Source organism: Sitophilus oryzae, unplaced genomic scaffold, assembly GCF_002938485.1.
Source record: "Sitophilus oryzae breed Bouriz unplaced genomic scaffold, Soryzae_2.0 scaffold_732_pilon_pilon, whole genome shotgun sequence".
Lineage (NCBI taxonomy): Eukaryota > Metazoa > Arthropoda > Insecta > Coleoptera > Curculionidae > Sitophilus > Sitophilus oryzae.
In genome coordinates this window covers 406,318-434,310 of record NW_022147343.1, presented here as the reverse complement: position 1 = coordinate 434,310, position 27,993 = coordinate 406,318, and the positions used below count along the sequence as shown (strand labels likewise).

At 31.8% G+C, this 27,993-nt stretch overlaps 4 protein-coding genes across 8 annotated transcripts in view; 2 read left to right on the top strand and 2 right to left on the bottom strand.

Annotated features, from left to right (window-relative positions):
• Nucleotides 1–14: 14 nt before the first annotated feature.
• Nucleotides 15–4,937, top strand: LOC115888334 (photoreceptor outer segment membrane glycoprotein 2). 2 transcript variants are annotated; one of them, XM_030908038.1, is made up of 7 exons: nucleotides 15–275; nucleotides 331–535; nucleotides 636–769; nucleotides 920–1,079; nucleotides 2,185–2,431; nucleotides 2,523–2,669; nucleotides 4,644–4,937. In XM_030908038.1, exons 1-7 carry the CDS (start codon nucleotides 212–214, stop codon nucleotides 4,881–4,883), a joined length of 1,197 nt encoding a protein of 398 aa, XP_030763898.1. In that variant the 5' UTR covers nucleotides 15–211; the 3' UTR covers nucleotides 4,884–4,937. The 2 variants fall into 2 exon arrangements, with proteins under 2 accessions (XP_030763898.1, XP_030763899.1); XM_030908039.1 differs by having other exon boundaries at nucleotides 162–275; nucleotides 348–535.
• Nucleotides 4,938–7,163: 2,226 nt separating this feature from the next.
• The window catches only part of LOC115888344 (serine/threonine-protein phosphatase 2A 65 kDa regulatory subunit A alpha isoform-like), a 26,434-nt gene continuing 5,604 nt past the window's right edge, over nucleotides 7,164–27,993 (bottom strand). The window contains 1 exon segment of the mRNA XM_030908049.1: nucleotides 7,164–7,815. Within this exon segment, the coding sequence (XP_030763909.1) occupies nucleotides 7,805–7,815 (11 nt within the window). The 3' untranslated portion in view covers nucleotides 7,164–7,804.
• Nucleotides 19,622–21,907, top strand: LOC115888347. The gene is made up of 2 exons (XM_030908052.1): nucleotides 19,622–19,740; nucleotides 20,100–21,907. The coding sequence occupies exons 1-2, from the start codon at nucleotides 19,627–19,629 to the stop codon at nucleotides 20,571–20,573; spliced, it is 588 nt and encodes a 195-aa protein (XP_030763912.1). The 5' UTR covers nucleotides 19,622–19,626; the 3' UTR covers nucleotides 20,574–21,907.
• On the bottom strand, nucleotides 21,502–25,906 carry LOC115888345. Of its 4 annotated transcripts, none has more exons than XR_004051235.1 (4): nucleotides 25,077–25,906; nucleotides 24,704–24,868; nucleotides 21,890–24,649; nucleotides 21,502–21,752 (listed from the first exon to the last, which is right to left on the bottom strand). XR_004051235.1 is itself a non-coding variant. In XM_030908051.1 (4 exons), the coding sequence occupies exons 2-4, from the start codon at nucleotides 25,191–25,193 to the stop codon at nucleotides 23,414–23,416; spliced, it is 1,518 nt and encodes a 505-aa protein (XP_030763911.1). In that variant the 5' UTR covers nucleotides 25,194–25,274; nucleotides 25,341–25,906; the 3' UTR covers nucleotides 21,685–23,413. The 4 variants fall into 4 exon arrangements, 2 of the variants coding, with proteins under 2 accessions (XP_030763911.1, XP_030763910.1); XR_004051234.1 differs by having other exon boundaries at nucleotides 21,685–21,752; nucleotides 21,841–24,649; XM_030908051.1 differs by having other exon boundaries at nucleotides 21,685–24,649; nucleotides 25,077–25,274; nucleotides 25,341–25,906.

Here is a 27,993-nt window from a genome sequence, read left to right as displayed (position 1 = left end):
TGTAGAATGTTTTTTAATACAATTAAAACATAAAAAATGTAGTATTGTTTTACCTACAAAAATGACTAATTATTTGTTAAAAATTTTAGAGTATATTAAAAACTAAACTCTCGTCACCTTTAATTTTCATGATATCTTTTTGACAACTTTCAATGTCCCCGGTCAAAATGACTTTTTCAAAAATTATTTACACTGTTTTATTCTAAATGATATGGCCATTGGCCTGTTCAAGCTCAGCTACAATCAAAGAAAAACATTATCAGTAATATTCCTAGGTATTTTCTTCCAATTTTTTACCTTTTTGAAACTGTATCATTACAATTTTTTTAGTTTTGAATATTTTTGAGGTAGTACTAGGCGGTTCCATAACTGGTCTGTCCATATACGTTGGAGTGTCTATTTCTCCATTAATACTAACAGAAAAGGCAGAAATCGACTTTGTTTTTGTAGTGTACGGAGTGTTTGGTGTAAATATCATGATGAATTGGCTGATAGGGATTAAAATTTGTTACAAGTGTTTTAATCAAGCTCATAAGTAAGTATTCATTAATTTGAAGCAGTTTTAAGTTAAAATTTTACCATATAAATGATAAATAATCATATTAATAAGGCAGTATATTTTTTTATGTTTTTAGAAAAAGTACAAGAAGTTTACTGCTACTGTGGTATTGTGCTGGAACCAATACTGTAATAATGTTAATAATTATAGCTAATATGTCTAGAAAAGTCAACAAACACATAGTTAAATCAATGAAAAATTCAATTCAAAGTAAGGTCAGAGCAATAATATAGTTTTTATTTGTAAATGAGTAGGGAAAAACTATTTTACAAAAGTTACTTTTTACAATTACTTTTTCTTTGGACTACTATAAAGTCCTATTCCAAAGTCTCTGTATATAAATAAATGTCTTCTTTTGAGGTGGTATGAAGAGTTATTTGACAGACTTAGACTCAAAAGAAACCATAGATACTATACAATATCGCCTAGAATGTTGTGGGGATGAATCATATAAAGACTGGCAAAGTATCGAATGGATGGACGACACAATGATTAATACAAAATCGAAAGAAGTTGAAGAGTAAGATTTGTTTACAAATTGATAATTTTCTTATATAAGTACCTAGTTCTTTTCACGTTTCGACATTTTATATCATGTATGAAACGCTTAGCTCAAACGAAAAATGACTAGACAGTGATATAAATACTAAGGGCTGGAAAAGGTTAGTCTTGGGTCGAGATTTCCGTATGTAAGAAGAGTACAATGCGTTTATAACGTACTGAACAAAGAGAGAACAGTAAACACGTTGCCAAACATACGAAATAAACCGAGAAACTGTGCACGTTGCTAAAAGACGTGGTAGGGGATATAGCAGATTTCTCGCGCAGTCGACCGGTTGACCCAATCAGTACCTCTGTCAGTACTTAAAGTTCTAGGGAAAGGTGTACATCATGCGTTCAGCTCCACGATATAATTTCGTCTCATTATACTTTATTTGTTTATTTATTAACGAGTCATTGTAATGTTCCCTATAGCTTGGAAATTTTTAAGTGTAAGTTAGAAACACTTGCATTTTGGTAAAAATAAGTGGGATTGAGATGGTGTTCGACAGTGGTTGCGCTATTAGAACTCTGAATTCAAAAATCGATATCTCGAAATCTATTAGAAATAATTGATTGTAGTTTTTTTCAAAAACTATATATATGATAATATAATGCTATAAATAATAATATAAAATATATATAATAATGCTATAAAATAATATAATGCTATATTTTCTTCGCAGACAGTATATGAAAATATTTATAAATATAAAAGTTACACAATTGCTGAAAACTGCTATGCACTAAAAGTAAATGAGAATGTTTTCTCGTTATAAAACAATGAATACTCTAACGATATCCTTATAATTCCATTTCAGATGCTTAGCAACATATCTAATGATTTTATCTAGTTACCTTTTCGAAAAAAAAGTATTTTAAAAATAAGCGGTTTGCGATGATCGTGATTTTACTTCTCTTGATAGGGAAAGGCGTACCGGCAACGCCGCAATAACACACCGTCGCATTTCTCTCACTCCGACTTAATAAGATCCCTATGCGATTTACTTCCACACATGTAAATACCGACCCAAAAGTAACAGTTGCCAGCACGGTATATGCATGTTAATAAAAATAATTTTCAGACTACGTTTTGACAAGAACAAACTATACCTACCTGTCATCCCTTGGTCCTGTTGCAAAATTCAGTATCCGATGCAGTGTTTTCACGATCCCGTCCAGCAAACTGCACTCGCTAATCTATGGGCGGACGCTCCAGACACTATAACTGACTCTTTGAATGTTAAGGGATGTGTAGAAAAAATGAAGGCTCCACTAGGATGGATAATCGACCTTATTACCATGGTTATTAGTGGTATTACGATACTGCATGTACGAAATTTCCCTATATAGGTTTTTAATTTTTTTTAGCAATTTTCCATTATAGATAAATAATTGTTAATTTTACGATTTGTTACTTTAGGTTATTACAGTTCTTGTATCAAGAATATTGTACACATCATGTCGAAATGCTGTTTTATTGTACGATCCAGAGGGAATAGCTCCAGGATGGATATTTGGAAGGGGAGATTGTGGATATGCCAGAGGGAAAACATTAACTGAAATAATGGTAATTTTTTAAAAAGAATAATATTGTATAAATATTTTTTCTACAAATGTAAATCTCAAGACTTTTTAAATTTTAACAAGCTACAAATTTGCAGTTAATGACTTCATAAAATTTCTACTGGCGTTTTTAGAGATTTTGTCAAATTTCATGCCCAATTTGTTTGGATACGAAGCCATTTATAAGAGTTTAAGAGCTAGCAACGTTTTCGAGAAAGTATTTTAAGACGGCTGGCTCTTTGATATATCTTTTATATGCTCTCTGGAACAGCATGCGGCCCGTCTGGCTGCCGATACCCGTTGCGTTCACTACTGCGCATCGGAAGAAGATCCTATATTTTTTATTAATTTAGTTCTATAAATTCTAGTATTGAATATAAATGGAACGTGTCTCCATAGCGCAATGTGTAGTTTCCGACTACGAACCGATGATTCAGAGTTCGAATCCGGGCAAGGACAACGACTTTTTTATTTTATTTTCGTTTATATTCTGATAGTAAAGTATTAAATAATTCGGGTAATTTAAAAAAAAACAAATACTTAATACTTTACCATCAGAATATAAACGAAAATAAAATAAAAAGTGTTTAGTAAAAGTTATTTGCCCTTACCCGGATTCGAACTCTGAATCATCGGTTCGTGGTCGGAAACTCTACGCACTGCGCTATGGAGACATGTTTGATTTATATTCAATACTAGAATTTAAAGGACTAATAAAAATATAGGATCTTCTTTCAAGGCGCATTAGGGAACGCAACGATTACCGGCAGCCAGACGGGCCGCATGCTGTTCTAGAGAGCATAGTAAAAGATATATCAAAGAGCCAGACGTCTTAAAATACTTGTTTTTCCGACGTTGCTAGCTCTCATACTATAACAATATATCAACAATTTGATTGATATTTTGATTGATATTGGTTGTATAGTTAAAGCTAATATCCCTAATATACAGGGTGGTCGAACTGTATTCCGGAAACTTCGGCAGCATATTCTGCAGATAAAAATATGTAAAAACGTTCGTATAAATATATGTCCTAAAATGCTTAGTTTCGGAGATACAGGGTGTAAAATTTAATTTTTTATTTCGATTTTTTCCAAATAATTTCTGAAGTAACCTCAATATTTGAATGAAAATTGGTGTCTGGTATTTTTTTTGACATGAGAAATTTGATTTTGATGTCAATATAACTCCTATTTGTAGGGGTCGCCACCTACATGTGTTAACTCTTTTGAAGAGTAATAACTTTTCGTCCGTACCTGTATAAAACTACTGAGTGAAAAAATACACGCATTTCCGTGACTTTTTACGTAAAAAATGTCTCTTGGTAAAAATAGCTACGAGCAACCGTTCTTTAGATATTTAGAAATTATTTTGACAAAAAAATAAACACGTTGAGTAGATAGTTATTTGACTGAAATAATAAATTTGGGAATTTTTTTTTACAGGTACGGACGAAAAGTTATTACTCTTCAAACCAGTTAAAAAATATGTAGGTGGCGCCCTCTACAAGTAGGAGTCATATTGACATCAAAATCAAATTTCTCATGTCAAAAAACTTCCAGATACCAATTTTCATCCAAATATTGACGTTACTTCATAAATTATTTGGAAAAATCGAAATAAAAATGAAACTTCTACGCCCAGTATCCCCGAAACTGCGCATTTTAGGACATACATTTATACGAACTTTTTTACTTAATTTAATCTTCAGAATATGCTGCCGAAGTTTCCGGAATACAGTTCGCACCACCCTGTATATTCTTTGATTTTCAATTGATTTGTATATATTATTTTTTTGTTAGTAAAAAATTTCCGTATTTTTTCATGCTCAACAGTAATTTCTTACTCTGTGAAAGAATCATTTAAGATGTGCTGTATTCCTTGTATTGTATCTTTTCTTACAATAATTAAAAAAAAACACTTTACTCTTTCATTCCTATACCATTTCTGTGTGAGAATCTTTTACATTGTTCATCAGGGAATCACTAATGAAATATTGGAACAAAGAATATTAGAGGATAGGAACAAAGACAAAAGCAGAACCAGGAAAGGATTAGACTCAAAAGGAAGCAAATCCTACAAATCAAACGTGACAGACGATGGAATTAAATCGAATAGTTCTAAAGTGGGGTCGTCCACTGTAGTGAAGAAGAGGCCTAAAAGTGAACTAGAATCAGTTATAGAGGGCGCCACTGAAACAGAAGTCAGTAGCAAATAGCATATTTAATATTATATTTTTTGTTTTAAGGATAAATATACACTTATACATATATTTTTTTACTTTTCTTGTAACTACTAAAAATGTACTTTGTTTATTCCCATTTATATTTTTACAAAATAAACTTAAAATTGTGTATATTGTTGTCGATTCTTACCATTTATTATATTATCAATTCATAAATTACCAGTTATTTTACATCAGTAGGTACAACTGATATCAGAGATGGAGAACTAACTTCTGTAAAGTCGTCTCAGATACTGGTTTTTGTCAAAGCCCCGAGACTGTATGATGAGTTATAACTCAAGAAAGGAGGACACAATCTATACTAATATATAAAATCCTTACGGGACTGACTCACTGATTCTGATTAATCACGATCCTGCTCAAACCACTCAACGTAAGAAGCTCAATTTTGACATACAGGTTGATTCTAGGGTGTAAAGGTTCGATAAGAAGGGATTATTCGAAATTCCAGTTCCAAGGGGGTGAAACCACCCCTCAAATATTACAATATTTTTTATTTAAAAAACAATCAAGTTTCCGAAAAAACCCGTATATTTTATTTTGTTTTTTTCTTTGAATAAGAAGACTAAGGAAGGAGCATAATGCTATCCATGTATTCATGCATGGTGGGCGGAAAAAGCGCCATAAAAGCTCTCTAGGGTGGGGATCCTTGACAGTTCTATTTGACACATTTGAATTTGATTTGAAATTTTGTGGATTTGTCAGTCTTTACAGAGCTTATTTTATTTTATTTATTATTTATTCTACTACTGATAGTTGTATAAAGGTGGTAAATCTAGATGGAAATTGTGGCAGAACTTAAGTTAACAGTGACACTATCGCGATTTATCGAAAAAGACTCTAAAATAGTTGGTTGTGTAGCGTGCAGTAGAACTCGGCAAAAATTGAGTGAAATAATGGAACAACTTTTCCCTAGTAAGTGACTATATAATATACATACGTGTAGTAAACCGATCATTTACGAAATTCACTTAAATTAACTAAATGTATATTTTTCTTGCATTTTAGCTTTTATTTATTACTTGTCAAAGATTAGATGTCAAAGAATTTAGATACGTTAATTTGACTTACCTGCTTCAGTAGCGTATCGGATGTTTGTGTTAATAAATACTTATTATAACTTATCTATTTTATTAGAATTATATATTTTTATAACAATTTTAATAACTACCAACATTTATTCACAACGTAAAATAAAACAACAAATTATTGAGTCTACCCCACGTCTACCCTACATCATAGTTTTACTTTGGTTTTACATTTTTTAAATAAAATTAGAACGGCACTGATAAACCGGAATTTAAGTCGGCCATATTTGAAGCCCATCGCGGTGTGCCTAAGATTTTTGATATGCTCCTTCCTTAGTCTTCTTATTCAAAGGTTTTTTTACATATTGTAAGGTTTTTCAAAAACGTATACAGGGTGTTTCGAAAAATCTGGTCATTGATTAATTACGATCCTGCATCAAGTGCTTGACGTAAAGAGCTGATTTTTGGAAAACGGATTTACTTTAGGGTGGAGGTACGATAAGGAGGGATTTTTCGAAACTCGAATTCTACCCATCAAATATTAGAATATTTTTTATTTAAAAACCTGTGAGTTTTTCAGAAAAACTCTTAAACACGTATATTTTATTTTATTGTTTTACATATTTTAAGATTTTTTTTTTAATTTATACAGGGTGTTTCATAAAATATGACCATTGAGTAATCGCGATTCTGCTTAAACCGCTTGATGTTTAAAGCTGATTTTTGGCAAACGGATTGACTGTAGGGTGAAGAGGTTCGATAAGGAGGGGTTTCTCGAATCTCAAATTCCAAGAGGGTGAAAACGCCCCTCAATATTACAATATTTGTTATTTAAAAAACGCTTGTCTTTCGGGAAAACGCTTGGACACGCATAATTTATTTTGCTTTTTACATATTTTGAATTTTTTTAAAAAATCATACAGGGTGTTCCAAAAAGTTGGGTAATTGATTAACCACGATTCTGCTTAAACTGCTTGACGTAAAAAGCTTATTTTTGTCAAACGGATTTTTCGAAAGTCAAATCCCAACGAGATGAATACAATATCGCCATATTGTTTTTTCTCATGCTGACATAAATGTGAGAAAATTTTATCCAGTTTGTATGTTAATGAAAATTCTTGCTTTGCTTTATCATCACCATTACCAATGATTAATCGCGTCGCGGGTACACGCTAGTGCATAAAATGATAATAATGAATGTTTACACAGGAAAAAAGATAGTAACTTTTACTGATATTAAAATTTATTTTGCACTATTAAACATTACATTTTTTAAATATTTACATTTAAACATAAGTAAAATTACCAAAATAAATGCCTGGGGATGATAGAGTCATTAAAGAGAAATTGATTTAATCAAGAAACAAAAAAGAGTAAAAAAATTCGAGAAAATGTTTTTTTTCGTTCATTATTTTATAAATAATATACCGTACGACCGAAGAAAATAACGACATACGAGTTGGCTTGGAAATAAAGATCGCTGTTATTTTATATGTAGAATTATACGGTAAATGTCATGGATCCTCATTTCCAAGCCAACTTGACGCCGTTTTTTTTCGATCATACGGTACTTTGCGATCAACGCCTGAAAGAATGAATCTAGATTATTTTTTAACGTTATGGCAAACATAAATACTTAACAAAAAACAATGCGCGATTGATACCTTTTAATACTAAGTTCTAAAGTAGTCATCCTTGTACATACTGACGGTTTTTTTATATAAATGATAAGGGTGTAACAATATAATCACCAAACTCTATGAGATAATTATTATAATTATTATTAATATTATGTATAAAGGTGTTTGCAGCTCTTTTGTTCTTCCTTACTTACATTAAATGTGTCTCGATTCATCCCAAGATCTCTCAACCTAGAGCTAAAGAAAGAAATGCTTGTTTAATATACAATGCGATTAAAAAATTCGTTCAATGTTACGTCATCATTATCGGATAATATATTAGCACTGGTTACCCCATCTGCGTGGTCTGTATTTTAATGCATGGTGACAGAGATAAATATAAAGCGGCATACCGTGTTGTCGGTTTCTTTCGTTTGTGTAGAAAAAAATTAACTATTTTAAAAACTTTTATGTATACAGGGTGGCGCACGGTGAGCTATTTTCCCAGTTTAGGTGGTCAAAAATATTCGAGGATAGTGAAGTAAATAACTTTGTTGGTTTTAACGAGAATTGAATGTAAGAGCCAAAATTTTTGCTGTTTTCAAAGATCTCCACTTTTTAAAACAAAAATGTCGAAAAAATAGGTTTTAATAAAAATATATATTCTTAAGAAAAATTGCAACTAAAAATTTAATCCGAACTTGAGGAAAACCACGAATCTTCATCTGATGAGTTTTTTTCTTCACTCTGACCTTCGTCGGAAGACGATTCGGTTCTAAGGGTTGTACTAGCCAAGGGTTCATCTGGAAGAAGTAATTCTATTCTAAAGTTTCTTTTAGAAAAGTCTTTTTCTTTGGTTGTGATCTTGTCATTGATAAAAATGGATCTGAACTTAAAAGCAAACGATTTAATATATCCACGTTACAGGATTCTCTAGAAAACTTTCTGGCAAAGTTTTGTCGATATAACCTAAAATGTTTATTTCTGGCTTCTGCAGCCTCCTCAGACAGCTGTCCGATGGGAAGAATGGCATGTTCTATTACCTCTGCACCATGCACAAGTAATTTGTGCATAGTAGGTGTCATTGGATGCCAAGGATAAAGTGCTACATATAGTTCGGAGGTCTCTCTTGTATAACAGGCAAATTTTTGTGTATTCACCCTATAGCCACTAGAAATGACTTCAAGAATTACTTTAAACCGATGAATAAGGGGATATATCAATTCCGGTAATTTTAGAGGAGACTTCTGGATCGGCAAAAACCTGCGACTGGTGTTTCCATCGCTTGTATTTCCAAAACCTTGTTTTGGAATATCTACTAAAAGTCCAAGAGTTGTTTTAAAATTGTCCTGAATTTCAGCTTTCTTGTTTGTAACTATTTCTTTTTCGTGTTCAGTCTGAAGTCTCCATTTCTTTACGGGCAGTTTGTACGAAATATGAAGTAAACTTTCAAACAGCTTAATTCTTGTGTGTAAAACAGATAAGCCAAATTAAAACGATTCCGGATTGCTTTCTTTAGTAACATTCAGGTTGTTAAAATCCTTCGTTGTTGCTCCACAGATATAGCACTTCATAGTGGATGAATTTTCACAAGCAGCATTGCAGACTTTAGCATCAATCATTGTTAGTTGCAAAACGTGTTTCACTGCAAGGGCTTTATCTTGTAAATAAATATTTGTTGGATTTAAGGAAGCAACAGCACTTTCTACGTAACAAATTTCGTCTCTAATTATGTTTGCTGTTTCTTTAATAAAGCTTAATCTTATGGGTCGGCAAAAACGTGGCGATGATGGCGTGGGATTTTTCCAGATGACTTTGTTATTCAAATTTGAAATTAGTTGTAATGGGACAAAAGAACTTTGAAACAAATTTGCGTCTGAATCAGCGTCATTTTGAAATTTTTGTTTGTATTGCGCTTGCTGAGTTCCATCACAACCCATTTGCAAAGAAGAATCAGAGAGCTACGTTCCTCTTCATTTAAAGTTAACAAAACCTCTTCTAAATATAAAGATAATCTTAAAACAGTTAAGTCCATTAAGCTTTGCAATTTAATTTCTGCACAGGTTTCCGTGACTCTATAAGATTCTTTTTCTGGATAACACTTCTTTTTTTCTTGCAGCAATAAGCTGTAACATGGGTAAATTTTGTTGGTTGAACTTTTGATAATTTCATACTGTTTTCTAGAAAGACTAGCCTCAACAAACATGGATAATGCATTTAACGTTAAAAGTCGCTGTATATTTTTATTTGACCTATTAGAAAATGCTTGATTATATTCTTTTGAACGATTTGGAATTGTGGTGATTTCTGCGAGCAGTTTAGATTCCGTTCTTTTGCCTTGTTCATTCAACTTCATTCGGGCAGCATAAGTAAGACTTTCAGCACCAGTACTCTCTCGGATGGTTTTTCTTCGTTTGCCTCGTTCACTTAGCTCTGAAAATGTTTTTTGAGGTCTTCCGATTGGCCGTGTTATTCTCGGTATAGAAAATGTTCCCTCTAACCATTTTGCATTTTTATTTAGAAATATGTGTGTAGTTTTGTGACATTCTATCCACCTTTTTTTAAATTCGGCTTGCAAACGTGAAAGTGCTTAATTTCTCTTTTTTGATCTTCAGAAAAAGCATCGTATGTAAGAAGATAATTTTACAAAAATGCCAATTTTTCGTCAAATACTTTCAAATTTTGTTGACTCATCAGATTAAAAAGTTGATTTCGGGTGAAGATCTTATCTCCAGCAGGTCCTTAAATGCAAAAATACCGAATTAGATGTACGTCACAAAAAATAATAAACTGCGCTAGTTTTTAAAAACTAGATTTTTTTCAAAAGTGGCGGCATTTGGCGGCTACTTAATATCAAGTTTTGTAGAAGAGCAAAGGCTTTTTTCAAATGATCAAAGTTTTTTGTCGGGAAATGCAAGGAACCACATAACAACTTTAGGCGTTTAAAAAAAAGACATACAAAAAAGTTAATACCTTTCACTAGGCGTAGCTTTGAAAAACCAACGAGGTTCATTTGATTAAAATATGAAATAGTCCTATATTTACCTGCTTCGTCACAATCCATATTCACTTTTGGAAACAAATATATAAAAAATAAAATTTATTAATTTAAACTAAAGCAATTTTTAAGCCGAAAACACTCTGCTTGTGAGACAGACAAATTGGAACTAGTTCTAAATAAGAATACCTGTTTGTATGGCAAAAAGCAAGTTATTTTTAGATGCCTTATCTCCTGGGTTTCAAGATAACATTTTTTGTTGGTCATTAAAATTAATTTTTAAAAATAACCTTTTGGCCAGCTAAAATGAGCAAATATATCACCGTGTGGCGCCTCTCATACGCCGCAGAGGCTCCAAGGAGAACGACAGTTTGAATTGAAATGAAATTTTGTGAACATATGTAGGTTAATTCAGAGCACTTTTTAAAAATATAGAGAATTCCACAGGGTGTCTCCAAAAAAAGTTACATATCAAAGTTGTGTTTTTTGTAATGGAACACTCTATATATTAATTGATTTTTGCATTGTGGGAGAAAAATAAAGATGAGTTTTATAAGAGAAGTATATGACTAAAATGTAAGGTTTTTAACATGTTTAATATTTTCTAGAAATAAAGAACAATTTTTAAATTACAATAAAAGCTACCTAAATTGGAATTTACCCGGTATAGCCTAATATTTAGTTAAATTAACTATTGTACTTTAAATCAAATTAAAACTTGATCCAAAAAGTTATACAGGGTGAGACAAAATTAATATTGAACATTGGTCACCTTTAAAAGTATGTTACTCTTTTATTTTAAATGGAACACGGAACACCCAATATATTATTCCGATATTCAATGGAGAATTCATGTCTCTTCAAAATACTATTAAGGTTTCCTACCCCTCAAACAAAGCTTTTCCTAGATATTTTCATTTACATGATTTGATCTGAGCAAATCTTTATTATTTGATAAAATCTAGGTGCCTGTGATATGTCTGACGTTACTTTAACATAGCTGTCTAAGAGTCTAAGTAGTCTAACTGTAACAACTAATTATCATTTTGTGTCAGTTAAAACAAAAAAATTTCTCAGAAATTTGTCGAAAATGCAAACTTATCCTACATCAGAGAGAATTGATACGATTCTATTAGTTGGTGAATGCAGTGTGCATTTACTAATTAATAGAATACTTAAATGCTCTTGATTTTATCTAGTCTGTTTTTTTATGGGGATATGTTAAAGACAGTGTTTACAAAACTCGACCAACTATTGTCGACAACATGAGAGAAATTATTGTAGCTGCTTTTCGAGGTAGAACTCCACATATGCCTTTTAAAATGAAAAGATCCTTTTGAAAAGACAATCATTTTATACAGTTAACAGGAAAGGAAGCATTTTGAGCATTTGATTTCATCTAGCTAATTTTGTCACCTAATTATAGGGTTATATCTAGTTTTAATTCTGTAATAATTAAAATATGTTTTAACCGTGTATCTTTTTATTACCGTTGAGTATTTTACTGTACAATCTTTAATTTTTGTTAAACTAACAAAAGGTATATCACACAGCCACCCTAGATTTTTTCAAATAATAAAGATCTACTGACGTAAAATCATAAAAATTAAAATATCTAGGAAAATCTTTGTCTGAGGGGTAGGCAACCTTAATACTATTTTGAAGATATATTCCTCATTGAACACCGGAAAAATATACTGGGTGTTCCATTTAAAATAAAGGAGTAACTTGCTTTTAAAAGTGACTAATGTTTCATATTAATTTTGTCTCACCCTGTATAACTTTTTGGGTCAAATTTCAATTTGGTTTAACATACAATGGTTACTGTAATTAAATATCAGGCTATACAAGGTCAACTAAAATTTAGGTAGCTCTGTTATCGAAATTTAAAATTTACTCTTCATTTTCACAAAATGTGAAATATGTCAAAATCCTTAGCTTTTAGGTATATGCTTCTTTAATATAACTCACCTTATTTTTTTTCTAGAATCCGATAATCAATTAATATATAGGGTGTTCCATTAGAAAAAAGACAACTTTGACGTGTAACTTTTTTTGGGGACACCCTGTATAATTCTATATATTTCTATAAAATGCTTTCAGTTAACCGACATATGCTGCTAAAATTTCGTTTTGATATAAACTACCGTTTTCCTTGGAGCTTCCGCGGCGTATAAGCGGCGCCACCCTGTACTACTGAAATGAAGATATTATTATATCTAAGCTAAATATAATCTATTACAGCTGTACTAAAATGAGCAACTAATTGTGAAAAATAAAGTTCCAACCCTAGATGCAATATTTTTCAGAAACGCATACTTGTGTGGTTTGAAATTTTGATGCAAAATCCGGCAATACCGCATAGAAGAAATGTATCACCCCAACTTTATCTCTTTTTAATTCATTTGATTTTCCATTAAGCTCTCGACATCACTGTCTTACACGTTAAAATCCAGACCACGCAGTTGCGAAGACCAGATCGGTATATTGATCCTCCTTTTATCTATTATTATACAGGGTGTACCAGAAATAAGTGCAAGTATTTTAAGAGGTGGTAGATATCGATAAAAGAAACATATTTTCTCTTTATCGTTTTTCAAATAAGTCTAAATAACAGAGTTATTTTACTTTGAAAACTTCCAAAAAAAAATATTTTGCTAAAAGTTTGAGAACCACTGGATCTGAATTATGTTTTTTAACTAAAAATTTTAAAAAATTCCAAAAATTTCGAATTTTCATTTTTTTTTCGCGAAAAAAAACTCATTTCTGGGGTTGAAGTATACTACCAGTTAAAATATCTGCACTTATTTCTGGGACACCCTGTATATTAAATACATAATAATAGAATAATATAATTTAATATTATATATTAAAAAAACATAAAAATATAAACTAGAAAGAGAATGCCAGTTCCTGATAGCGATAAATGCTCCAAATTTATCTTTTGAGAGTGTTATCGAATTTTTATTGACTTTGATTAATACTTGTCAATAAAACCAGAACCTCAAATCAAATGACGATTACCAGAAATAACGTGCAGTATTTTAAGAAATATCGTAATGACGTTGACAATCTCTTTTATCTGGTTTAGAGTAATAGATGACGTAACGTCAAACGGTTGTTGAACAAACTATAACACATTTTTCAAACTGAAATTGTAATAAATCATGTAATTTTGAAGCAGAAAAATTAAGCATTAAGTTATGAATGGGCACGAGAAATATATGATAATTGAAATAAACATACTACACCAAGAGTTTACAAAATGTTTATTTTCTTAACACTTACCAGCTATGCCTGAAATGGCTTCAGACGCTGAATATTTGACGTCCACATCCACATCCATATTTAACTTATCTAAAATTGGTTTAACCTAAAACAAAGCATACAATATAACAATAATTTTAGCAATAATATAAGTAAAAAGTTATTATTTAATTTTCCTTAAAATTTGAGAGTACTTAAACTTCTATAGCAACAAAATATCAGGGAAGTAAATATAAAACGAAAATTAGGTAAAAAAACCTTCAAACAATGTTTTCAATTAAGACAGATGACGAAAAACTTAAAAGAACCAATAATTTAAACAAAAACTGTACCTGGGGTTGTATAACTGCTTGATCAAGCTGTGGAGCGATTTTCTGTAGTGTTTTGGCCACATTAAATCTGACATTGGCCACTTTGTCATTTGCCATACTGAGAACGGTTGGTAGAAGTAATCTGGTTGTTATGTCGCTGCCGCAGGCCTCGGCCAAAACATTGATACAGAACAAGCAGGTCATTCTGAAAAAAAATGTATAATAGGATAACTCTAAAGTACAAAGTGTTCACGTATATTTTAGCCAATAGCTATCTCCGTAAATATTGGGTTATAAAAATTTTTGAAAGTTTAACAATTTTGTTGGAATTACCACATTCTAATTTTCTAAATATTGGGATGTGCAGTACAATGTCTTACACGTACAATTAATTTTATCGAGAATCGAGAATGATTACCATAATATCAATAATCAAATTTTAACGAGAAAAACTAAATGTACAAATCTGAGGGATCTAAACCTACGGACCAGCTTGAAATTTAATTATCACTATATAGGTATGTATTGTTAACAAGGCTTGGAGCTTATAAGATGCTTGGATTTGTGGACCATTTTATAAACAGTGGATCGTTTTATAAACAGTGGATCGTTTTATAAACAGTGGATGGTTTTATAAACAGTGGATTATTTTATAAACACTGGATGATTTTATAAACAGTGCATCATTTTATAAACAGTGGATGGTTTTATAAACAGTGGATTATTTTATAAACAGTGGATCATTTTATAAACAGTGGATAATTTTATAAAGACTGGATGATTTTATAAACAGTGGATCATTCTATAAACAGTGGATCATTTTATAAACAGTGTACCATTTTATAAACAGTGGATGGTTTTATAAACAGTGGATGATTTTATAAACAGTGAATCATTCTATAAACAGTGGATCATTTTATAAACAGTGTACCATTTTATAAACAGTGTACCATTTTATAAACAGTGTACCATTTTATAAACAGTGTACCATTTTATAAACAGTGGATGGTTTTATAAACAGTGGATTATTTTATAAACAGTAGATCATTTTATAAACAGTGGATGATTTTATAAACAGTGAACCATTTTATAAAAGTTGATGATTTTATAAACAGTGGATAATTTTATAACAGTGAATCATTTTATAAACAGTGAATGGTTTTATAAACAGTGGATTATTTTATAAACACTGGATGATTTTATAACAGTGGATCATTTTATAAACAGTGGATTATTTTATAAACACTGGATAAATTTATAACAGTGAATCATTTGATAAACAGTGGATCGTTTTATAGACAGTGGATGGTTTTACAAACAGTGGATTATTTTATAAACAGTGGATCATTTTATAAACAGTGGATGGTTTTATAAACATTGGCTTATTTTATAAACACTGGATGATTTTATACAGTGGATCATTCTATAAACAGTGGATCATTTTATAAACAGTGTACCATTTTATAAACAATGTACCATTTTATAAAGAGTGGATGGTTTTATAAACAGTGGTTCATTCTATAAACAGTGGATATTTTATAAACTGTGCATCATTTTATAAACAGTAGATCATTTTATAAACAGTGGATCATTTTATAAACAGTGTACCATTTTATAAACAGTGGACGGTTTTATAAACAGTGGACGGTTTTATAAACAGTGGACGGTTTTATAAACAGTGGTTCATTCTATAAACAGTGGATCATTTTATAAACAGTGTACCATTTTATAAACAGTGTACCATTTTATAAACAGTGGATGGTTTTATAAACAGTGGTTCATTCTGTAAACAGTGGATAATTTTATAAACAGTAGATCATTTTATAAACAGTGGATGATTTTATAAATATAAAAAAAATTAAAAACGTATTTAAAAATATATAAAAAAAATCAAATTAAAAAATATCATTCTTACAAAATATTAAAGTCTAACAATTATTAAAATATTTATTGTTACCTGTATAAATAATTTTGATCTCTTGCCATGGCTAACACCTTAGGAATGATGGTGGTTTCGGCCCATTCGGCCCCAAACTGATCCACCAGCTTTCTTAAGTTGAGGGTGGCGGCCTCGCGGATGGCGAACACGTGGTCCATCAGCCACGTCATGCACAGCGCGTTCAGTTTCTCGTCGAAGAATTCCCTGCCTAAATCACCAGCTATCATTAAAAAATAATAAATACGAATTCTTGGATCACTTACCAAGCTGGCCAGCCAACAAGGGCATGTACTCGATGATAGCGGACCTTACTCTCCATTTAGAGTCTTCAGCCAGTTCGACAATTGCTGGTAGTAGGGACTGAGATAGTTGTTGTATACCAATAACCTAAAAAAATTAAAAATTACTGTGTGTGCACTATGTGCGCATATTTGAAGTGAAACTTCTTACTAACAGCTATTAAATTGCAAGATTTGAAGAACATGTTTGAAAAAGTGTAGTTTAAAATGTTGAAAAAGTAATAAATAGTTTTTTACACGTAAACAACATTTATAAACTGAAAGTGTAAAATACTTACATATATTAAATTAAAAATGAAGAAAATTATGTAGTAAGAAATATGGTAATATCTGTTTGTATAATTTCAAGGATGAATAAAGACTTATCATTATTATTATTAGTTAATAAGTGACATTAAAATATTAATAGTAACAAACTAAATTAATAGTAACCAGGGGCGGATACAGGAATTTATTTTAGGGGGGGCCCAAATAAAAAATAATGTAGAATATGCTTTTTAGGGCGCTATTTTTAACCCAAAAGCCTAATATTTAACCCAAATTGTGGATTTTAGGGGGGGCCCGGGCCCCATGGCCCCCCCTCTGTATCCGCCACTGATAGTAACAAACCTAAATATTTCTCAAAACCGATGTTTTATTTGAATGTCTCATTTTTCACCTAAATATGGAGCGTCTCATTTTTACACCACTAGGGTCAATTGGTGTAACATAGTCAAATAAACAAAATTACTCTCAAAACATACCTCATTTACACAATCCAAATTTGAAATGATATTCAGTCTAACTTCTGGACATTCATCTTTGAGTTGTGTCAGGAAGAGGGGCAGTAAATGTTCAATGGTATTGTGACGGCCTAAAATGGGGCTCAGGCCCATTATAACTGATGCCAGGGCTGATTTAACGTGTTGATTTGGATCGGCAACCTAGAAAAACACACTTAGATTAATATAATAAATATTTATAGAAAAATTAATGAACAGCAACCTAGATGTAAACTTGAAATAAAAATGTAAACACTTCCCCTGCATTAAAATCAGAAAAACTTACCAATTCTTTCACACAAGGTAATATATTTGTCATGATAATGTTCTCTTGGTGGGTTTTGTCCAAACTCTGGCAGAAATCTTTCACTTTGTTAGCCGCTGCAGCTCTAACTTCAGCCTCACTATCTTTGAGAAGAGTCTGGAAGGCAGGAACCAGGTCTGTTCTAGTTATTTCTGGTCCCACTGCCTTTTGGAGTTCTGTAAATTTGTCAGCCACCATGTAGCGTACTCTCCAAGATGTATCACCTAAAAAAAAATCAAAATTTTAAAGTTCAACCTAACAAAAATAATAAGAATGCAATAATACCTGTGCATTGTCTTAAAGTTGGCATTACAAGTTGCTCTACATCTTCTTGAGGCAACAATGTAGCAATGCTGACACAATCTTCGACTGCAAGAAGTCTTACAGAGTCCTAAAATAAACATGTTAAACAAAAAAACATCAAAATTGAGAATAAGTCAGCAATAACCTGTTCATCCTGTGCCAAATTTACAAACATTGGTATCAAATCAGACTTTAAGTATTCCAATTCAACCACCTGAGCTAATTCTCCTAGTTTTGTAGCTGCTGCACGACGAACCATCGGTGTATCATCTTGACATAACAGTTTGAAATGAGCTCGTAAGTCATTCTTAATAGTAGAAGATACTCTGGGATAGCAAGCCTAAAATATTTACTGTATTATAACAGACTCTTTTAAAACAAAATATAATTTATTACTGAAAATAGTCCACACACTGAAGTTCTGGAAGTGAACCAGTCTCCAGCTGCCAATCTCTGTACTAGAGGTACGAAATGTGTCTCTAAATCGGCAGGGCTATGTTGTTGAGCTACAGCTCTAAGAGATTCAACTGCTTTGTCACGAACAACCTAAAAAATTTAAACAGATAGGTAACAAAATGTTTTTTTTCTTAATAAAAAAAATGTCTTACTGTTTCTTCTACAGTAGCTAAGCTCTCTAGGGGTGGCAAAAGACAATAAGCATATTCGGGGCCCCCTACTAACGTTATAAATTGGCCTAATTGTTCGGCTAGAGCCAAGAGAACTTCATCTTCATCGTAAATAGTTTCAGTTAGAAATGGTATCAATTCAGTTCGAGTTCTTTCAACTCCAAGGGCAAGTGCTATAGTTGATAATTTCTTAATTGAGTTCAAACGTAGCTAAAAAAATATAAACAAATTATTAATTAGTAATAACGTATTTATTATGATCACTAATTTGAGAATGTGTAAAAATGAAGATAAAATAAATAGTCATGAATAATCCGATAACGGACACTTAATTTCAATAAATAATAACTTATTAGTCATTTTTCCCAAAAAAATATACAGGTGTAAACTTCAGATAAAAATATGGAGCATTGAATTGATTTTTTTTTGGATAAAAATGAACTCTTGATAATTTTAACAGGGGGTAATTAAAGACTTCGTAAAAACTTACCTGAACATCTTCGTTTTTGAGTTCATCAATTAGGACGGCGATGGGATACAAAGAATCGTCGCCCGCAGAATCGCTGGCTGCCATTGTAGAGCCGAGTCCAGTGGAGATCGCCGATATCGTCGTTTTTATTCGATTTTAAGAACGCGTTCCTTATATAACGAAGTGGCAGATCGCTTTAGCAACTCCGTTATTAGCTAAAATTGGATAAAACGTGTGGAGATTTACTTACAAATTTTAAAAAAGGTCGATGAAACTTCAACGAGCGGTCTTGTCTTATTTTGCAGTCTTTTTTGGCATGGATGAGAGGGCGCTGCTAATGCTAGTTAAAAAAGTGACATTTGAAAAGAGCGGGGTATTTGAATATGGGATATATTTATTATATATTTTTTAATTTTATTTAGTATTTTTTAACCACTTTTTAACCATGATCAAAGTAATTTAGTTCAGACTAGATTTATTTGAATTATTTATAAACAAAGCATTCTTCAAAGTGTATTTTATTTACTAAGGAATGTGATAAAACAGAGAAGAACGAGGGGCACAGAAAATATATTTTTATAGATTCCTGTAAAATGCATTTATTTAAAACCTATAATGGCTATAATCGAAAATATGTAATGCACAGAATATACGGTATTACCGAATATGCTAACGTGTAATGGTAATGATTGCGTTTTTTCGTTTATTTGCAATACTTTCTAATTTATACTATTTTGTAATTATAAAAAAATTAAAAAATGATGACATTGACTTTTGTAGGTTAGTACAACAATGAGTCGTGGTAGAAATTGCTTTGTACCTGGCTGTACAAGTGGGAATCCCAATAAAAACAAGGCAAATAAAGAACGGGGTGAAAGAAACCCAAGCCTTTTCAAAGCTCCTAATGTAAGTAGTATGACTATTTATTTATAAAAATTATGGATAGATGTTAAGAAAAACATTAAAATTATATACTGTCAGTGTACAGATTAAATTATAAACCAAATTAATAGGAAATATAGCCTAAAATCAACATGTGTATAACATAACCTAGGAGGCCTTGTTATAAAATTAAAATAATTTAATACTTACTAGGTGCTAAAATTACCTGTTGACATGTACCTATATTAACCACAGTTTGAACAGTGCTATTGAAAGTGAATATTAAATATTTATACTTCAAGATCGTATTCTCAAAATAACAGCTTTAATAGTGAAAAATGTTTTTTTTTTATTTTATTTAACAATTATATATCTTTTATTAGGATCCTAGCTTGCTACAGCAGTGGCAAAAGGCGATACCCAGATCAGACAAGACACTTAGCAGCAAAGATGCTGTTTGTGAACTACATTTTCTAGATGAAGATATTTTGACTCATTATGAGATCAAATTAACTGACGGAACTATCAGTAGAATTGAGCGGGGTAGACCATTATTAAAGGAGGGTTCAATTCCAAGAATTTTTCCTAACCTGCCTTCATATTTCTCTAGTAATAAAAGAAAGAGGAAACCACCATGTGTAAGGAGTGAAGCAACTGAAAAAGTTTCTAATTCAAAAAAAGTAAAAGGTCTGCCTATTAATCATGTTGAAAATCAAACTTCAGAACCTAACTTTGAGAATGAGAATGAAATTCTTCGTGATATTACTAATGTGCCAGTTGATGTTACAGACAGTAGAGTTACTATGTTCACAAATTTGAAAAATAGTTTGATATGTCAGATTGTAAATTTATTATAAAAATTATTTAGATTTTTGACTAGCCGTCGCAAGACGCTTTTTCATTGAGGAATAATAAGAAATAATTTGAAAATTATTGTATTGTGGTTGATACTTTTGATTGTGTATATAAACCATTTAGAATAGTTTTTATGAATATGAATAAGCTCTTTAAATTAATATGTAGGTATATTGTAGCTAGGTATTTTTTTAGAATGCATTTTTTTTAAATTGTAATTTTTTGTGTTCTTGATATAATATGATGTTCCTGTTTTATTTTTTGGCATAGTACATATAGATATTTAATATCTAAGTGCTAAATTGTATATTAAATTTATATATTGTATATTTTATTTATTAAATTTAGTGGAATTAGTTAATAGAAACAAAAGTTGTAATGTATTAATATTGCTAAATAAATATTTATATGATGAAATAAGTCAGCGTATATACATATTCACAACTCTGTATTTTTGTGCTTTTGAAATAAACTGAGTACATTATTTATTCATTAATATTTTATTTACAAACCTACCTTATATTAATAAAGTGAATATCAATAGAAAAACCTTTACAATTATTAGGTGACATTGAATATAATATATCTTGAATTTAATTGTCTACGAAACAGTGACAATTTGCAAAACTTTGCTAATGACATTAAAACTTACAATTCAACGCTAGAAAAAACGCTATTGAACACAGGAAACGTTTCAGCTCAATATACCTACTCTCTAGTTTCAGCTATAAAAAGTTATGGAATAGATAACACCGATCAAAGGGTGCAATGGTAACGTTCGTCTTCAGTTTCCATTTATGATTAAGTTATTCCTGATAAAATACTCTTAATTTTCGTTATTCAATCTGTCAATCGCCATAAAACCACTACTAGTTCGAAAGATTTTAATGTTTATTAAAATGGTATCACACTAAACTGCATGTAAACATGTCAATTTCAAATGTTTTAATGAAAAACTATGAACCTTTAAACTGCATCAACAAAACTATTAATAAAACACTAACACAATCACACCATAAACTATTTCATTCGCATTTCTCATCAAGAAACAATTACTGTTTACATCAAATCAAAGGTTGAACTGGTGATAAATTTGTTGCTGGAACTTCTATCTTTTTTGTACAACAGTTCTAGGGAAGATTTATTTTAGCAGCTTATATGTTTCTTCGGTCGTGTATGCACTAAAAAGAACCACATAATAAAACATTTTTATAATATCAACTTAGGAAAAGGATATATTAAACCGGCATCTAATATAACCTAACTAACTTTTCAAACTCAAATTTAAGGTTTTGTATTCACAATTTTAGCCACGCACATTGCTCAATTAGAAAAACCACGTTTCTAAAAGCTAACTCTGGTAAAAATATGCCCAAATATTAACTTGGCTCTATAATTTATAACAAAATAGTTATTCTTGCCATAAGAAGCTGTGTATTTCTAGCAGCGTTGCCAATGGTCCAAACTTATATTCCACAGCGAACATACCCAAATTCCACAAAATTCCACAATCACTAGCCAGGTTCGGTCTTTAGGTCTGCGACCAATCCGACATTGTTTTTATATAAACCACGTGATCTTAAAGGGATTTTACATTATATAGTGACGTGTGATATGTGATATGTCGAAAATTTCGTCGGATTGCTTGCAGATCTAAACATTATCTAAATACCGAACCTAGCTACTGATCTCGAGGGCGACGCTCTTTACAGAAATCTGTAAAATTATTATTTCGGCATCCAATTGGTAGAGGGCGCCAAACTCATATAAATGTAGTACCTAAATATACCGAGATCAGAGGGATTTTTAAAAAATTTCTCTTTTTGGGTAAAATAAAAATAAAACTTTTATAAGTTTATTATAAACATAAACAACACGTAAAAACCTTATCTAAAATTACATTATTTGTGTGCAAAGTAGGTAAACTAAAAAAATATTACATAAGGAACACATTAAACTTAACATAAAATAACACAACACACAAAGGAACTCATAAACATAAAAGTGTATAGGAAGATAGGAACCTCAAATTGCACATGAGCACATAAAGATTAATTATAAGTAAAACTGTTTTTATTTTTTGTTTTTCCAAATGTTACCTTTTAACATTTGGTTATTTGGTTCAAATGCTATAATGCCGCCCTCACTTTTTACACCTCCTTTGGTATGCAGGATTGCTACCAAACTATCTCGACCTAATTTATTTCGATTTTCCGACTTAATATTATTTAGAGTACTAAAAATTCGTTCCACGCTGGCGTTTGAGAAAGGTAAAATTAGTAAGAAATTGATGACGATCTCTAAGTTTTTAAGCTAAAAATTTGAGCCCAGTAATCTTCGGCACTTTTATTTTTATCAATGTCTTCGAGCAAAGCATGCTCCCGCCATTCGTTGTCCAAATCTTGAAGATTTATATGCTGCTTCAAAATGGGAAACATTGATACTACATGTACTAAAGATTTAATTTCAAACAATTGAGCCACTACTGGGTCTACAACATTGACTACCTGGAACACTGGCTCCTTAAATGTAAATCTTTTTTTGATATCCGTGACAAGTTCTATATAAAAGTTAATACTAGAATTAAAAAATGTATTCAGTTCTTGTCTATCAGCTTCGTCCTTAATTTCTAGTAGACTTGATGTTGCAAGGACACCAAGATATATCTTCTCATTTTCTAAGATATATCTTGGGTTGGCATGGTCCATTTTAAAAATGTTGGATGATTTAATGTGTTCTAACCCAATATAATTTGTGCATAGAGTATTTAAAAGGCGCTCCGTCTCATGTTTAACTTTGTATAGCAGTGACGCTTCTGATTGGAATAAGGTATTAAAATTATTTAAGAGTCCCAAAGTGTAGGAAAAAACTCCAAGTAGATCTTTGTGAATTTATTATTCATAGTAAGGAGCATTTCGTCTGTGGTTCTGGATGGATCGCTCATCACCGTTTCTCTTAAATATTCACGTAAAGGGACGTATTGCTCTAAAACACGGTCCACACAGCCTTGTAAAGATAGCCATCGAGTTACCGATGGGTGCAATATCTTGTGGATTTTCACATGAAAAAATTCCTGGAATTCCATAGATTTTTGCTGCTTGTGATAGCTTCGACTGAAGTGGGAGCCTAAATTTCGCACCAGGTCTTCCACCGATCGGGGTAGTGCAAGACAAGCCTTAGAAGCAGCCAGGTGAATCATATGGCATGAGCACTTGACACAAACAACTTGTGGCAAGTCCTGCTTCAGCATCGTAAAAACAGAGTTTTTTTCGCCAAACATTACGTTGCATGTATCGGCGGAGAACCCGACTAGATTTTCAAAGGGAATTTTTTTTGATGTTATTGTATTTCGTAGGCAATCATATAAATCTTTGGCCGTACCAGAAGCTACCTCCACCATATCAAAAAAACGCGTTACTACTTTTTTCTTATCTTCGCAAAAGTAGATGATCACAAATGCGCATTGCTTAATGGATCCCACGTCTGTAGTCTCATCCATAATAATACTAAAAAAGGCGCCTGGTTTTTCGAATTTTTTAAAGAGATCCCTGCTTATAATTTCCCCTAATCCAGCTTGCATAATAGCCGTAGCCTTTGTACGCCTAATAGATATATTTTTGGCAACTTGCGAGTCCGAAAAAATATCTTTGCAAAGGGGTTCTAAAGTGTCCATTAACAAAAATGGAAGATCATTTGAAGCTAGAAATCCTGTTAGCTTGAGTTCAGCCCTTCTTGTTGACAAATCTAATTGGGTATTTTTTCCAAAAACGTTATCAATCTTGTTATTCGCCGCAACTTGACTGAATTTTTTTTTATGTTTTGATGATAAGCTGTGTCGACAAATATCTGCTTTGTGCGCCAAAATGTCATCATTGCAAATAATGCATTTAGCAAATTCATTGTTATTTTGTACTTTACTCGATCTTTTTAACCAGTTTTTAAATTCATCAAGCTGCAGCCATGAGTCACGAAACTTATAAGTAAAACGCTTTTTTTTCCTAACAATGCTCACTTGATTTTCCGCCTCTTCTCCGTGATCATCACTTTCAAGATCTATAGCTTCAATTTCCTGCGCTCTCTGTAAAGAAAATGGTAAAAAAGCAGGTTTTATTACAAAATGTAAAAAACTTACGGTATTGGTATTGATTTTTCTTTTACGTGTAACTTCAATTTCATTTCGCATTTGCTGTGAATTTGCATTAGCATCGTCTGTGGCGATGGCATCACCTATAACTGGCTCCTGGACTGGAACGACCTCAATTGCAGAAATAGAAGGTTGAATTTCACTTCCTATATCCTAAAAAGTAGATTTATTGTATAATAATATATGTATATAGGTACCTATATATAGTCTGTAATTAGGTATAGGCGACTTTATCCTAATAAAAAAAAGATTTGACAGTCAATTTTCAAATGGCAAATTAATATAAATTTAAACGAACCATCACGAAAAAAGTGTTTTAGTACAGATAGGTTTTATCACAATAAACAAAAACTGAACCTACATTGTTATCTAATTCCACAACTGTGCAACTAGAAGAAGACGCCTCCACCTCTCTGTCGCCCTCATTACTCTCATGGTTTTTTTTATTTTTGGGAAGTTTTAATAGCCATTTATCCATTTTTCCAATTCCAATAGTATGTAATAGTATGTAAAGCTAACAGTAAAAGCAACCGCCACCACCACTCCAAAGGAAATTACACTGAAAGACAATTTATACAGAAATCAAAACAACTATAAACAAAACAATAAGAACAAAAATACTAACTTGATATTATAAAAGGTAGGTAATAAAATACCTTCCAAAACCAAAATATTATTTTGGTTTTGATGAACAATCGACCGACACGTTACACGATTGATCCGGTTGACCGTTTGATTCTTGTTTTGAATAGTTTTATCAGAGAAGAACAAACGTATTGTTCTTCTCTGGTTTTAATATGTAGGTACAGGTTTCTAGCACTGTGAGCGAGAATTTCGCTTTTAGCAACTGCCGCCCGATGGCGGTGTAGGTGCAAGTAGAGATCGGCAAAAATGCAATTGTGATAAATTAATGAGTCTTATAATGTTTTTTTGGTTACCGCTTTTTTTACTATTAGCTAAATAAGGAAAAAAAAGAAAAAAGGAATAATTCCGAAAATTCCACAAAATTCCACATTTATTCTATTCCACAAACGTTCCACAAAATTATTACGAATTCCACACATTTTGTGGAATTCCACAAAGATTGGCAACGCTGCTCTGCTGTCAAACCGAGGAAGCTGCTTAAAAGTGGGGACAGAAATTTCAAATTTGCCCATTGCCGATAAATCTCCTTTTTTAAGCCCTCCATAATGCATAGATAAAAGACTTATACTATTAAATAGATAGGCAACTTATAATACATTTCAATTTTATTATACAAGGGCGCCTCTGGTAGATGGAGGAAGAAATACTAATGGAAGAGAGGGGTGCGGGGAAGGGGGGTTGTTTTAGTTAATTTAAAATAAATTTGGACATACATGTAAGAACACTTTGTGTGCTTTTAATTAGGTCGAACATATTATAAACGATAAATCAACTGAATTAAAAGCATACAAAGTGTTCTTATATGTCGGATATTAATTAAAAAATATATTAAAAAGACTAGAAATAGTATATATTAAGTTGTTACAGTTATAATTTAATCTTTGGCGGTTTTCAGGAAATAGCAGGCAGTTTTACATAATTTTCCTCCCTTTGAAGTGAATTGGAAACGGCTATATAATTTTGGTGTAGGCAAGATTCCCAGTTTGTTTCCGTTTGAGACCTGAAATAATAAAAACAAATTAAATTAGATGTAATCATCTGCTGATCATGCTAATATAACACAACGCGCGTCCTTAATTCCTTACATGCACGGTAATAAAATTAAATAACTGCTCAGCAGGTGGCATTTATTAGCAGTACTAATTTAAAAAATCTATAACTCTAAGTAGATATGTTTAATTTACTTACCATTGTATCCTTCGGAAACCAGGTGTACAACAATTAAACTCCATGATAAAAAATAATTAAGAGTCTATACAAAACACAAATTGTCCCACCATTTTTAAAAAACATTGTCTAAAACAGAATACTGGCAAAAACTCTGAAGGAATTTAATTTTACAATAATTCGACAAATCAAAACGTAATCAAAACGAAATCAAAACGAAATCAAACCGTAAAATCACAACAAAAGCGTCTCTGAGTGACAGTTAAAAATCAAATTTTATTATTGTCAGATATTGACATTTGCATTGTTAATATTAAAATCTTCCGTAATACGGCCCTACGCGCCACCGGTGGAGGCTATGCATCGACTGAATGAGGCTGACTGTCGGTCGCTTAATTCATTTAGCGCATCGTCGGAGTAGGGCGTTTTAAATTCGAGCGTGGGAAAAATTGGCGAGTGTCCAAGCTATATTATTCTGTAAGCTGTGGCATAGGCTTGGCTCGAAGCTCAGACCCCGTCCAAATATGACGAGTCAACCTCAAATCCGCTTGAGGTTGACTCGTCTCGGGTGTCTCTCGCACTCGTCTCGACATATTTATACGCAGCTTAACGTGTTTCCGCCATTCTAGTTTTCAGTCTTTGATTAAATGGTAGTATAACAAATCCTCACTCTTTGTTTCATCAATAGGGTTCCCAACTTGAGCATCGGCGATTCCGGGACAATTATGTTTAAGCTTTTAACTAATTGAAACAAAACATTAAATATTAGAAATTAAAATATATTATGTGTGTAGTACACACTTTTTTAGTTTCCAGGTCCCGGCCAAGACAAAACTTTCGTCGGGACAAACTTTCTGATTCCTGGTTAATCCCGGCCAAACCGGGACGGTTGGGAACCCTACTCAACTCAGTTGATTTCGCCTGGGAAACCTGACAAAATTTGGAAAAGATTTGAATGTTGAAAAAATTAAATCTCATACGATAAAAAAAATATAATCAAGGGGGTTTTGGCAAAATAATAAGTTAAAATCAAAGATGTTAAAATACTCAATGTAACTAAAATTAGAACCTGATTAAAATTAATAGGAACTATTTATCTGCCAAAACTATGCAGGGTGAGTCTTAAATAAGTGCAAATATTTTTAGGGGTAGTATATTTCGACCCCAGAATTTTGTGGGCATATGTATATAGGTTGATTTAGAGCATTTTTTAAAAATATAGAGAGTTCTACAGGGTGTCCCCAAAAAAGTTACATATCATAGTTGTGTTTTGTAATGGAACACCCTATACAGGGTTGTTCACCACATACGACGCGGCGTATTGTAGCTAAACTATTTAATTTTTACAAATTGTAAGTTTTGGGTTCGTTGAAGGACTATCAGAGCTACAATTTAAAAATATTTTTACAAGATACAGAGTGTACCAAATAAATAAAAAATATCAAAGTTGTATTTTTTTAAATGGA